Below are 12,702 nucleotides of genomic sequence, written 5' to 3' on the forward strand. Positions count from 1 at the left end.
AGTCATGTCCAGTTTCAGAGAAGTAAGCCTCATCGTCCTTTCGGAGACGGTCAGACTAGGGGCTCAAAATGACGCTCTTGTCTCTTCTACCTGTCTTGAAGGAGACGCCAGTCTGCACATCCGGTCCATGACGCGATCTGCTTCGTTTACGGCGCTGGGGTGAACTAAAGTGGTCGGCGAACTCGGCCTCTTTTGTTGTTCTGCATGCCATGTTAAGCCATCCAAAAACCCAAGTATGTCAAGTCCTGTTTGTGAATGCCGGTATAAAGCCGCTCCTGTAGGGGCAGACATATTCGAGATAATATTCTCTCTGCTCCCGTGACGAATCTTCTGTCCGAATTGGTGGGCGTTCTATCTGGGACAGTGAAGAGACGCGACACCTGGAGCCTCCCGCCCGGCTTTGAACGTCTGCACCGGGGTGAGCATGTTGTAAATATTCGTCGATAGCACATGCCTCCTCCCCTTCCTCGAGCCAGAATGTGCCTGCAGTCATCCGAGGTTCGACCTCGGCGGCTTGCACAACGAAGTTCTCTACACATCTCTTCAGTCGAGGTTTGTGATTTGCGCAGAAGACGGTGCCATCTTGACACTGTCTGAAAAAGTCTCGCAAATCGTCGAATAATTGTCGTGAAGTCGTCTTGAGTTCATCAAGGGACAGTAGCGCTCCGGCTTCAAGTAACTTGATCCCAACTTGTGTAGCTGGAACTATCGGATCCTCTGCGGTGAACATAACAATGTCGGGGTACATCATAGAGCAGACTACTTGCGTCATGATGCTCCAGGAGATGAGTAGGAATGATGTGTTGGACGATCCGATCTTGCGCCAATGTTTCTGACTCCCCAGCGAGCGTAATAGTTTCCCGTACTCGGAGTGAATAGTCTCAAGATCGGAAAGTGATGCCCGCTTGGTCCAAGGAATTCTCTCGAGAGCGTCCAAGTAACCAATCTTGTTCTCGGTTACACACAGAAATGTCGGCGCCATGAGTTTCGCGATCTCACCGTTCGTCTTACTGATCTGGCTCTCTTCCATAAGTATCTTGCCGCCGCTTTGCATATGAATCAATGCAGTTTCCCAGTTGCCTGTGCACTGAGCCATGGAGGAGAATAAGCGACATATTATCAGCGCTATATCGGGAGAAACATGCCGATCCGTGAACGCACGGATTGCGAGATTGCTCTGACGGATGATCTCGTTACTCCGATTGATGCCGGAGATGCTAGACTCGTAAGTAGCTGCAAGCGCAACCATTGCATGGTGGATTGATTGATTGTGCCAGCTGGCCTGGGGGACGATGGACGACCAAAACAGGTTCCATTGCTTCGTCGTGGAGAGGAGTGGTACGACTTTCCGTAGAAAATATTGAGTGTAATTCCTGTCGAATTCTGTGGACAAGAAGCTGGAAGGTTCGACCGTGAAGCTGGGCGAATCGTCGGATTTGACAACCATGTCCATTTCGTCTGAACGTGGCTGCAGGATGGTCAACAACTGTCCACCATCATCACGCAGTAACAATGGCGACTCAAGCGATCGAGAGGGCGACCTGCTAGCACCGAAATTCAGTATCTTCTTCGAGGGACTAAAAAGCCAGGTATTTGGCGGACTGTAGCCATCACATGTATATTTGCCCTTGAGGCACCTGATACAGTGTGGCTTTGTCTCGTCACATTTCTTCCTCCGGATTTTGCAAGTATTGCATCCAGACCGGACTTTCGCTGACCATTTTCGCTGCCGTTGCCGTTGTGATTGCACAGGCTGTGACATAAGTTGCTCCCGCTGTACTCACGATTTGATCGATGGTCGCAAATTATGGCGAAACCGCACGGTGGACAGGCGAGATCATACGAGCAGGATACTAATCAGCGATGCTCTAGAAGGTACAGCGTCTAGTCTCGCGATTGCCTTGGATCTCATGGGCACGAAGAGACGCTGTAGTAGTCCAATGCGAGGCTGATGAGTCGCCAAGGCTGCTCAGTGCTGCGTCTTGATCGACCAACTCCACCGTAGCCATCGCGCGTCCTCTGCGCGTCAATACTTCTCTTTGGGGTAGAAACAATATTCTGTCCTTCAGCCAGGTAGTCAGGTACAAGACGGACGTTGTTGTTGCTGAACGCCACTCTTTACAGTTTCGTAAGGACACTCTCCTTTGCATGCATTGGCCAGCTGCGCCACCGTGGAAGCCTTCCCTGCGCAAGCTCGCAGCCAGTAAGAGCGGAATATCGACCTCACCATGAGTCTCTTTGCATCATCGACGGCGAACCCGTCTCAACCTGCGAAGCCGAGCCTGTTCTCCTTTTCCAATCCTTCCTCAAGCCAGCCAGCCAGTCAGCCCGCCAGCCAGCCATCCTTGTTCGGTACGTCGCAGCAGCAGCAGCAACAAAGCAATGCACCGAAATTCAGCTTCGGAACTACTCAATCCCAGCCTGCCCAGGCGGGAGGATCCTTTGGCGCTCCTAATCAGACCCAGCAAAGCGGAGGCTTATTTGGAACCGCACAACCTCAACAACAATCAGGCGGGCTTTTTGGCACCTCCCAGCAGCCGCAGCAACAGTCAGGAGGGCTTTTTGGCACCTCCCAGCAGCCTCAGCAACAGACAGGAGGGCTCTTTGGCGCTTCCCAGCAGCCTCAGCAACAGACAGGAGGGCTCTTTGGCGCTTCCCAGCAGGCTCGGCAGCAAAACGGAGGTTTATTCGGGACTTCAGCACAACCGCAACAACAGAGCGCTTTTGGGCTGTCGCAGTCACAACAGCAGCAACAACAGCCTCCACAGCGGCCTCTGGATCAAACATTGAGGTTTGGACAGTCTCAACAAGGCGAAGCTCAGTCTCAATCATTGTGGGAAGAAGGTCGAGGCCTCAATGTTTTCAGATCAATTCCAGCACAGATGAATATTGTCAAAAACAAATGGGATCCTCAGAACCTGTCGTCGCCCCTACGGACATATCTTTATAAGCACGTCGAAACTGAGACAGAGGCATTGAAATACAGACCTGGCCCAGGAGAGGACGAAGACAAATGGGAGGAGGCCTTGTCAAAACGACCCGGACCGGAGTGGGTACCCCTACTCGTCCAAGGGTTTTTCCACTTGGGAAGAAAGGCTCAAATACAAATGGAGGCCATTCAGAGGTGCAACATGATGCTTCAAGAGATCAACACATCCCTCGACGTCCAACTCGATAAGCACCGCCAGAATATTGCCACTAGGCTCGAAGAGTGCAAGCGAAGACAAGACGCAACAGCGCAGAGAACCCTTGCATTGGCAGTCAAGGTCCAGATTCTGCGCAATCGAGGTTATGTGATGGACAACGCAGAGGAAGAATTGAAGTCAAAGTTGGAGAAATTGCAGCGAGAAGTCTTTGATCCCAGTCTCGAGGCCAGACAGCAAGAGATCTGGGCCCGGATGTTGGGTATCAGAGAACGAGCGAAGAGACTGAAGGTGGAGATGGAAAAGGTTGCACCATCTGCGAACGAAGATGAGTGCACACTAGACGAAGAAACGATCAAAGCAGCCAAAAAGGTATGTCGCGACAAGATCTTAGAGCAGGCCAAATTGCTGACTATAATTACAGACACTAGAGGCATACGACATACAGTTACGACACTTGCAGAAAGAATTGGACCTCGTCCAACAGGAATTTGAAGATTGGGACAAGATATCCAGGGACAGGGACAACGATGCTCCTCGACGGAGATAGGCCCAAACAACTGACCTGGGGGGCTTGTCTCATCCATCTTTTGGACGCCTGTGGGATGACAAGGACCAACACCGCCAGTCTTGCATAGTAATTGGGCAGATTGGTATCGCCGCCGGCGAAATGAGAATCCCAAGAACAGTTTGTTACAGAAAGTAAATCCTTTGACGGCAGGCTTGCATGTGCACCATGTTCCGCAAATACTGTACAAGATAGTGTACAACAGAGAACCGCGGTTCTTAAATGTCCATTCTTCTCGCCCTAGTACAGTGTAAGGGCTACCAGCTCTCTTGGATGTGGTCAATGATCATTGATCTATCGCTGGTATCATCCCACAAGGTATCCTTCGCTCTGTCGGGGTGTAGGATCTAGAAGAGTTTTCGTGCCCATTCCACAACATGCGGTGCTGTATACGTGTACTGTCAGCACGTTGGATGCCATTGGAGAATCATGCAAGGTCAAGTGTGCCAGGTAGAGAGGGAAGAGAGTGGTAGACATACAAAACCATAACACGGCGCATGCGGTCGTGAAGATCTGAACCTCGACCAAAGCCTTCTTTTCGCCTTCGCGAATTTCCTTCTCGGAAAGATGCTCTTGTGCTGTGGACGATACAGTCAGAATCGAGACATATCTTCCTAACAGGCTCCGCTCCCCGAATGTACTTACGGCCGCCGAACATATCGACTGAGTCGTGTGAGGTCTGTGAGGTCTGTGAGGTTGTGGAATCGGCTATTAAATCGCCGCAGAAGTGTCCAGCAGACTGATCAGCCGGGTGCCTTGGTCAAGAAGACAGATTCACGGCGAGGAATGAATAATGTGAAAAGAGTTGCGAAATTCAAACTGGTGCCCTTGCTGTGCTTGGAGTTCACCCGCGTTTTCAAGATGAACTTTCTCCCGCAGGCAGTTCGGTGAAGCATACGCCTTCGAGTCGTAGCGGTCTAAACAAACCACCTCGCCAGCTCACACCTGATACAGTTATTCGACCTTCCACTTTTGAACGATCGACCTGCAGTCGAGTGTCATTTTACAAAGCACAGTGTTTGGTTCGCAGTTCCCGGGCGTATGAATCTCGCACGTGGGGCGCTTGAAGCCTGATTCCGCGCATGGTAGGTACAAGGTAAGTTTGGAAATGCCTGTATCTGGCCAGTGCCAACGAGGACCTTCAAAGAATTGTTTGGGACATCCAATGGTCGGTCAGGATCCGGCCCTCGCTGCCAATCTTCTAGGTGGAACTTGCGCGCCCAAAGTATGATAGAGAATGCAGAACCTGTTGAGACGCATTAGTTGACACCAGCCTGGCTTCATTTGATAAGTCTTCAACTCCGGGTTTTGCAGAATGTCTGGTCATACATAGGGGTGAACGTCCTCCTCTTTCAGACTTAAATTCTTTGCCATTTTCGAGCATTTCTCTCCAGGTAGGCTTCTTACATTAGATTCTACACTACTTTTTTCAGTCTTGATTCTGCATGCGATGGCCCCTGATCCCAAACTCGCGACTATCATCCGGTCGAAGGAAGCTACATCCAGGCCCGAAGATGTCGGCCTTTTTTTACCTCAGGCAGACAGACAGACACCACGCCGCCTCGCCATAGTGCAAGAGATAGGCAGAGACGAGCTCCGTCTAGCAGAGCATAGAGTGAAGCGGAGGATGGACAGACGCCTGCTCGGAATGGCTTGGGTGATGTTGATCTTCAACTATTTTGATCGGGTGAGTCTCCTTTCAAGCCGTGAACAGTGGCAGTCATTGATATGCCACTATACAGTGCATTATAGCAGCTGCCAAAATTATTGGCATCCAAGAATCGCTGCACTTGAACTCGACGCAGTACGGCATCGCTGTTGGGATCCTTTACGTCGGCCTCATCCTGATGCAAGTGCCATCAAATATGGTTTTGACCATGCTACGGCCTTCGATCTACCTGCCATCATGTATGATGGTCTGGGGTATTATTTCGGCATGCACTGGCCTAGTGCACAAGGCCTGGCATCTTTATCTCATACGTTTCTTTCTTGGCTTCGTCGAGGCTCCATTCACCGTTGGGGCCCTGTTCTTGATATCATCATGGTATACGCGCTCGGAGCTGGGCGTTCGGAGCGCTGTTCTTTTGTCGGCTCCATTGCTGGGCAGTGCAGTCTCTGGTCCGATTACTGCTGGTCTCGCCGATCGACTTGAGGGAGCGTATTCCTTAGAGGCATGGAGATGGCTATTCATGCTCGGAGGGGCCTCGACATTCGTGGTCGCTTGTCTTTCTTTCTTTTCTCTGCCCAACTTCCCTTCTAACACCCATTGGCTATCCCCAACCGAGCGCGCAGTCGCGGAATGGAGATTGATTCGCGATGCTGGTCAAGTTGATGAGGATGTCGCCAATTGGAAGGACGGATTCAACATGTCAAGGAAAGACTGGCGAGTCTATGTGTTTGCTGCCATGTTCCTGCTCCTGTCGATGGCTTCGTCCGTACACAACTTCTTTCCATCGATCGTGCAGACTTTAGGTTTTGGTCACAAGAACACGTTGCTGCTCGCAGCGCCTCCTTACCTGGTGGCAATTTTCGTTGCTGTCCTCAACAATTGGTCAGCCGATCGCACTGGCAACTCTTCTTTCCATGTTGTTTGGCCACCTGCAGCGGCTACCATTGGGTTCATTATCTGCGCCGCCTCACTCAACACCTGGCCGCGATATTTCGCAATGATCCTCATGATCGCTGGCGGACACGGTGCCAATGCGATCGTCCTTTCTTGGGCTCAAAAGACCATGATTCGACCACGAGTCAAGCGCGCTTGCACTCTTGCTTTCATCAATGCCACCGGCACTCTTGCGCAGGTACGTCCTGGTCTGTCCTTGCGCAGAATCGAGTTCTGGGAAAGGATTCCAGGCTGATTTGACCATATTGCAGATCCTGACGTCCCTTCTGTACCCGAGCCGAGCGGCGCCTCGTTATGTTATCGTCATGTCTCTGAACTCGGCGTGCGCAATGGGTGCCATTGTGCTTGCTCTCGCTATGCGCGTCATCCTCCAACACGCCAACAGGAGACTTGAACGTGGCTCAGATGGAGAAGAAGTACCGATAGGCGATCCAGATAATGCAATCGCCGGCATCCCTGATGAGGAGAAACAAGCGGCAAGGAGCTTCAGATATGTCGCCTGAAATCGGAGACTTGAACCTGGTCATTCACCGTGCCGCCTTTCACGCTTCTGGTCCTACAGCCACCCCGCAGAATCCCATCGAATCCACCTTTTGAAGCCATGGTCTACAATTTCATCAAGGACCATAGTTTGCCAGAATTTGAAGAGGTCGAGCCTCGTATCTAAGGTATTTGCAAAACAAGGCGATTCCGGTGTGACGGGACCAGCCCAGAGCCGAGCATCCCTTCGAAGAAACGAGAGGCAAAAAATCAACCAGCAAGACTCAGAAATGGACCGACGGGGTTCCAATGGTAGATCCTATCTTGGGAGGAGGGCGAGAGTGAGGTACAGGGCAGGTCGAAAGATGAGTCGAGGCAAGAGGAGGGAATCGCAGGGAGGTTAAAGCGGCATGGTCCTGGTGAGCGCAGTTTGACAATACTCCGTACACCGGTTAGGTGGCGGTAAATGTACAGAGTACCCTGCTTGAGCCGATCACAGCGGCATCTATAACTACAGAGTTACGGAGTACGGGGGATACTCCATAGACTCTAGAGAGTACGACAAACGGCAGAGCTGTTACACAAGTTCTACTTTGTGCTACTAGTCAGTGTCTCACTGCCTCAACCTCCCTTCGAGACGGTGGCATTGACTGGTCTCGCTCTAAAGCAGACCCCATGCGGTAGGCGCCCTGCGCAGTTGTACGGAGCCTCCGTGCTGCGACCTTCAATTTCGACAAGCATGCCTGAAACCGACACCCAGCCACCTACCAGCATGCCGGAGCACAAAGAAATTCGGGCTGAGGGCCTGCAGGCCTGGCCCTGGACCTTGTGCATCAGCGGCGGCATGCTCCCATGTTAATACGGTCTGGCCCTTCTGATCTTTGGGGCCAGTGGCTTAACAATTTCGAGACTGTCGTTGGAGGCCTGAATTCGGGACAGGCACAGGCATGCTGCCACACGGGGGTCGATGGCTCGACTGTTGCATTTGTTCCTTACACCCTCAATGCCCATCTCGCGATTCTTCTTACCTGACATCCTGTCTGTCGAAAATTTGCAGCATCATTGTGACGAGGAGCTGCCACAGACGCAACACAGCTCGAGCCTCCACGGCTTGAAAGATGTCCCACATGACTACCAATCCGACTACAGCCTCATCGAACAACGTGTCATCCATACAACCTTCGAGCGGACTTTCGGACAAGTATCCTGCGGTGTCGGATCATGAGAATCATCCGGAGGTTGTGCTTGGAACCCAACAAGATCCTTACAACTCATACCATCAAGTGAATCCAAGCTATTCTCAGCAGCAGAATCAGCCTTATGGCCAATATTCATCTGGATATCCACCACCTCGGGCAGGAGACACGGTGACGGCGCCGGCGCCTCGCAGACTGAATCCATGGGGCTTATCGCCCCTCGCGTTCGGTATCCTCGTCGCGGCAGTGACGGCCGTCATAGTCGGTGGTGCAGTGGGCGGAGGAGTTGCTGGCGCAATGTCCAACAAACATTCCGACTCATCGGAGTGAGTACAACTGAAAAAGGCGGAGCCAGAGTACTTTTCTGACTTTCCGCAGTCTTCCAGCCTCAACCGTCACAATCACTGCAACTGCCAGTTCTGCAAGCTCAGCATCGACGGCTACCTCTAGCCTTCCACTTCCCTCCTCTCTTAAAAACTTTGTCGCCCCCGAGCCATACTACGTGGGCACGTTGGAGAACCCTGGCTGCCCACAGGACACGTCGACAATCGAGGTCCAATACAGCAATGCCTTCAGCCTTTACTGCGGTATCGACTTTCACAGCGGCGTGCCAGATCTCACCGATTCATCGCTGGTGGTTGCCGACTTTGTAGGCTTGTTCGCCTATAGCATCACGGATTGCCTGTACGCGTGTTCAAATGCCAGACATTTTTTCTCACAGTGGGGTCAAGACCATATGCAGACATGCAAAGGCGTCACTTGGAACTACCAGATGGCGCAGAGTAACTCTTCTGGCAACGCAAACTGCTGGCTGAAGAATGGCACATCGCAAGGATATCAGTGCAACACCTGCATCAGTGCAATGCTTTCGCAATGATTGGAAGGGAAGAGAAAAGATCACTGCTCCAGTTTGACGGTTTTCCAGGAAGTTGCTTTCCTATTTGTTTCGCCAGTGGCAAACTGAGGATGTGCTGAGGGTTTGAATGCAACGGCGTTGAAGATAATTTATCTAGTTCAGAATCAATGACAGTGTTGGCAATCATTCATCCCCATACTATATTGAGTACGACTCCTGCCAACTCCTAACCCCTCGCGTAAGCCTTCAGTAAAGGAAGTACAGAATGGGCCAATTCTTCTTCATTCGAAGTATTGGTCACAATCGGAGCACTAACTAGTATAAATGCTCGGGATACTCGGAGTCGGAGTGGTGTACAATTGGACTCCAAAGTGCAAAGGGAGTCGAACTTGTCTCTCAGCTCTTGTAACATTACTATTTCATGATAACAGAGTGATTGCTAACTCCTCCTGTCTCTGAGCGCCCAACAAGTCTCCTTTCATGATCAAGCCTGATCAAATATGCACAATGACATGTTGGGGAGCATTCCCCAGCCTCGTTTACAAGTCTCCACTATTTATTCTATATAATCAGGGCGTCCCTCAGGCCCCTATGATAGAGAACCAGGAATTTTCCAACATTATATTTTAGATCATCGTGTCCCTGCAGCTGCTTGCTTCTTTTCGGACTTCTGGTATCTCGCTAGTAGTCCTTGAAATGTCCACGGTACAGGGATCCCCATCACCCCTTCAGAATCCCTCTAACCATGCCCAACACATCCTCCTTTGGCATCTCCAAGAGGCCATTGTCGGCCTTGTCTTGGGTGACCACAATTGAGCGACCACTTCCCTCTTCCAACAGCTGGGCAACAATCAGATCCAAAACCCACCCACGCTCCCCTTTGGCTAGCTTCGCTCTCCCTTTTTCCAGAAGATCCTTGGTCGTCTCGTGTGCAACCGGCCACTTCTCGCCCGTCACTTCCTCCACAGCAGCCAACAACTCGTTCTGGCACGTCTCGACGGAACGCACGTGCAAATGTCTGTTTGCGACCTCTTGCGGGTGCTTCAAGGCACCGACGACTGCATTTGCGATGCCGTTCATAGTCGTGCCGGTGAATCGTTCGGTTCCAGAGTCGTAGATGATAGCTTTGCGATTGACAAAGTCGAAGCCCAAGGTGGGGAATGCATTCAGGGCCTGCGGAACCATTAGTTCTTTTCGAACTCTGGTGTTGGCAACGATGATCCCAGGTCATCCAGCACTCTTACCCAATCGATTGGATTTCCTATGGCAACAGCCGACCATGTGAACTGCGGATTTGACTTCGCTCTCTCGCTGGCGTAGGACAGCACCTCCTGACGTGGTTTTCCGATTGTGTCGAATTCAGGCAGATGTTGATGGGCCGGCCCATAGCCAAAGTCGCTGAGGATAAAGAGGCGGACCCCAGCTGCCTCGGCCGCATCCATCATGTCTTTCTGCTTGGATATTCCGGCTACGCCGACGGCAGACACCACGGCATCTTGGCCCCGGAGAGCAGCAGTCAGCGCGGGGACGGTGTAGTCGGTCCGTGTCACGGGAATCCCGTTTGGAAATGTCGATGTAGAGTCGGCACGGCTGATGATTGTGACATCGAAGCTTTTGTCCGTGACGAGCGCAGAGGTGATTGATTTGCCGATTGTGCCTCCAGCCTAGTCGAGGTATTCAGAATGCATTGTGATCTGTTTAGATGTCAGTAGATGGGATACATACGCCAAAAATGGCCACTTTGTGTACTGCTGCCATGACTGGAGTAACTATGGATAAGGGATTCGGAAAGAAAATTGTGTTAAAGCAAAGGAAAATCCGTTAAAGGGAAGAAAAGTCGAAGATTAAAGACAACCTTCATCGCTCGCTATTTATGCTTTAAAATCATGGTATGGACACGGACACGGACACGGAGTAGGTACCTGAAGCGGTGGCAGCCTGATCCATACGGAGTAGAGGGTCTGGGTTTGTATAATAAGGCACGAGTCATAAAGTCCAATACCACGTGACTGCATGAATCGGTGTCTCCACTTGGCACCAACTTCACTGTCAACTGCATCCTGAGTATCATGTACTCTGTATTTGTCCCTCGCATTCCCTGCGCGCCAACGTGACTCTGCAGGATCGACACCCTCATCGACATTGCCTCGCCTGTCCTTCAGTCGTTGAACTCAGACCTACTATTCAGACCTACTATCCCGTGGGGTAACCAATCACGGTGTAATCATGAGTGACTACGGAGACGAACGACCGCCAGCAGATGCTGAAGGTCTCGATCGACCATCTGAGAATGAAGACCAGCTCGACGACCTGAATGATGAATTCAACGACCCCTCCAAAACAGTGCAACCCGACCCTGACGACTCGGACGACGAGTCACTTCTCTCAGAAGTCGACGAGGCTCAATTTGCAGATTTCGATCCTACAGCTGTGCAAGTCGCGCCCGACTTCGACACCCTCAACAAAGCCATCCACGTCAAGAAACGCAAGCGTACCGATGGCGAAGATGTGACGCCAAAGAAAAAGAAGGAGAGGACGCGGGAAAGGACCAGAAACAATCGTCGGAGGCAAGACAGCGATGATGGCTTTTCGGGTGGGGAGGAGATTGACGGCAAGAGATCACGAAAGTCCACAGCTGCCGATGGAGAAAGGAAGCCGAGACCTGCTCGGATCGAGATTAACGAAGATGATCTTACTCCCGAGGAGCGCAGAAGACGAGCACTTGACCGAGCAATGGATGCAGCGGTGAAGAAGTCATCAGGAAAGCGAATCCGCAAGGGTGAAATTGTGAGTTCTAAATTTCAAGGTAGAAGATCGTGTCTCTAATTCTCTTTCCCCTAGGACTTGGAGCAAGCGGCGGACCAGGAAATCGAAGACCTGCGAAATCGAATGATTGCGGCAGCTGAGACGGATGGGGACCTGGTCCGACAAGGTCTACCCGCATCCCAGAAACTCAAGATGCTTCCGGAAGTGGTCAGCCTGCTCAACCGCAACAATATTGTGCAATCAATCCTTGACCCTGAGACGAACCTCCTCGAAGCGGTCCGATTCTTTCTGGAGCCGCTCACCGACGGCAGCCTTCCCGCTTATAATATTCAACGTGAATTATTCGCGGCGCTGGCGAAACTTCCCATGAATAAAGAGACCTTGATCTCTTCTGGGATTGGCAAAGTCATACTGTTCTACCGCAAGTCCAAAAGAGCTGAGCCCGCCATCAAACGACAAGCCACGAAGCTCATGGAGGAATGGTCCCGGCCGATCTTGCAACGCAGCGACGACTACACCAAGAAGAACTGGGTAAGGGCAACTTATGACCCGACCAAGAGGAGAGACGAATTCATCCATCCAACGGTTGTGCCAAAGGCCAAGAATAACCTTGCACCGGGCCAGAAGGCAAGCAATCGGGCAAGATTACTTCCTGGAGCCACTAGTTACACCATCGTACCAGAAGTCTCGACCATCGTTCGGCGTTAGAGGAGAGCTTGTTTTGGGAAGTGTATCAACGGGATAGGCTATGGGCGAAACGTGCCAAACATTGTGCTGCCATGATTTCTTATAGGAGGAGCCTACTGAGGAGCGCAGCAGCATGCAGCAATGAAAATCATTTGAAAACTGCCAAACAGTGTTCTACCGTGCCCCCCTAGTAGAGGTTGCCTAAGGCGAGGGAGCGCTGCACACAACGAAGACCTTTCACGAAAATCTGAACGACAACAACATAAGGTAGCTTTTGTCTTGTCTTTCTCCTCTTTGCTCCATGCAGATCCGTCTTCAGCACAACATAGGTCTTTGATCCTACAGCGGTGAGCTGCCTCACACCTCCGTACTGTAGGATCTCC

General features: G+C 51.5%; 6 protein-coding genes across 6 annotated transcripts; 4 read left to right on the top strand and 2 right to left on the bottom strand.

The window, feature by feature from the left end:
- Positions 1-238: 238 nt before the first annotated feature.
- On the bottom strand, positions 239-1,453 carry A1O3_00555 (uncharacterized protein; the record flags this gene model as incomplete). Its single annotated transcript, XM_007730705.1, has 1 exon — positions 239-1,453. One exon carries the CDS (start codon positions 1,451-1,453, stop codon positions 239-241), a length of 1,215 nt encoding a protein of 404 aa, XP_007728895.1.
- A 775-nt stretch (positions 1,454-2,228) lies between these two features.
- A1O3_00556 (uncharacterized protein) lies at positions 2,229-3,693 on the top strand (the record flags this gene model as incomplete). Its single annotated transcript, XM_007730706.1, has 2 exons — positions 2,229-3,515; positions 3,568-3,693. 2 exons carry the CDS (start codon positions 2,229-2,231, stop codon positions 3,691-3,693), a joined length of 1,413 nt encoding a protein of 470 aa, XP_007728896.1.
- Positions 3,694-5,359: 1,666 nt separating this feature from the next.
- On the top strand, positions 5,360-6,837 carry A1O3_00557 (uncharacterized protein; the record flags this gene model as incomplete). The annotated part of the gene is made up of 3 exons (XM_007730707.1): positions 5,360-5,398; positions 5,454-6,512; positions 6,586-6,837. 3 exons carry the CDS (start codon positions 5,360-5,362, stop codon positions 6,835-6,837), a joined length of 1,350 nt encoding a protein of 449 aa, XP_007728897.1.
- Positions 6,838-7,932: 1,095 nt separating this feature from the next.
- A1O3_00558 (uncharacterized protein) lies at positions 7,933-8,887 on the top strand (the record flags this gene model as incomplete). Its single annotated transcript, XM_007730708.1, has 2 exons — positions 7,933-8,336; positions 8,389-8,887. The coding sequence occupies 2 exons, from the start codon at positions 7,933-7,935 to the stop codon at positions 8,885-8,887; spliced, it is 903 nt and encodes a 300-aa protein (XP_007728898.1).
- Positions 8,888-9,586: 699 nt separating this feature from the next.
- On the bottom strand, positions 9,587-10,624 carry A1O3_00559 (uncharacterized protein; the record flags this gene model as incomplete). Its single annotated transcript, XM_007730709.1, has 3 exons — positions 9,587-10,039; positions 10,111-10,530; positions 10,592-10,624. 3 exons carry the CDS (start codon positions 10,622-10,624, stop codon positions 9,587-9,589), a joined length of 906 nt encoding a protein of 301 aa, XP_007728899.1.
- Positions 10,625-11,092: 468 nt separating this feature from the next.
- A1O3_00560 (uncharacterized protein) lies at positions 11,093-12,340 on the top strand (the record flags this gene model as incomplete). The annotated part of the gene is made up of 2 exons (XM_007730710.1): positions 11,093-11,653; positions 11,708-12,340. The coding sequence occupies 2 exons, from the start codon at positions 11,093-11,095 to the stop codon at positions 12,338-12,340; spliced, it is 1,194 nt and encodes a 397-aa protein (XP_007728900.1).
- Between the last annotated feature and the right edge of the window lie 362 nt (positions 12,341-12,702).

Source organism: Capronia epimyces (assembly GCF_000585565.1).
Source record: "Capronia epimyces CBS 606.96 chromosome Unknown aczIQ-supercont1.1, whole genome shotgun sequence".
NCBI lineage: Eukaryota > Fungi > Ascomycota > Eurotiomycetes > Chaetothyriales > Herpotrichiellaceae > Capronia > Capronia epimyces.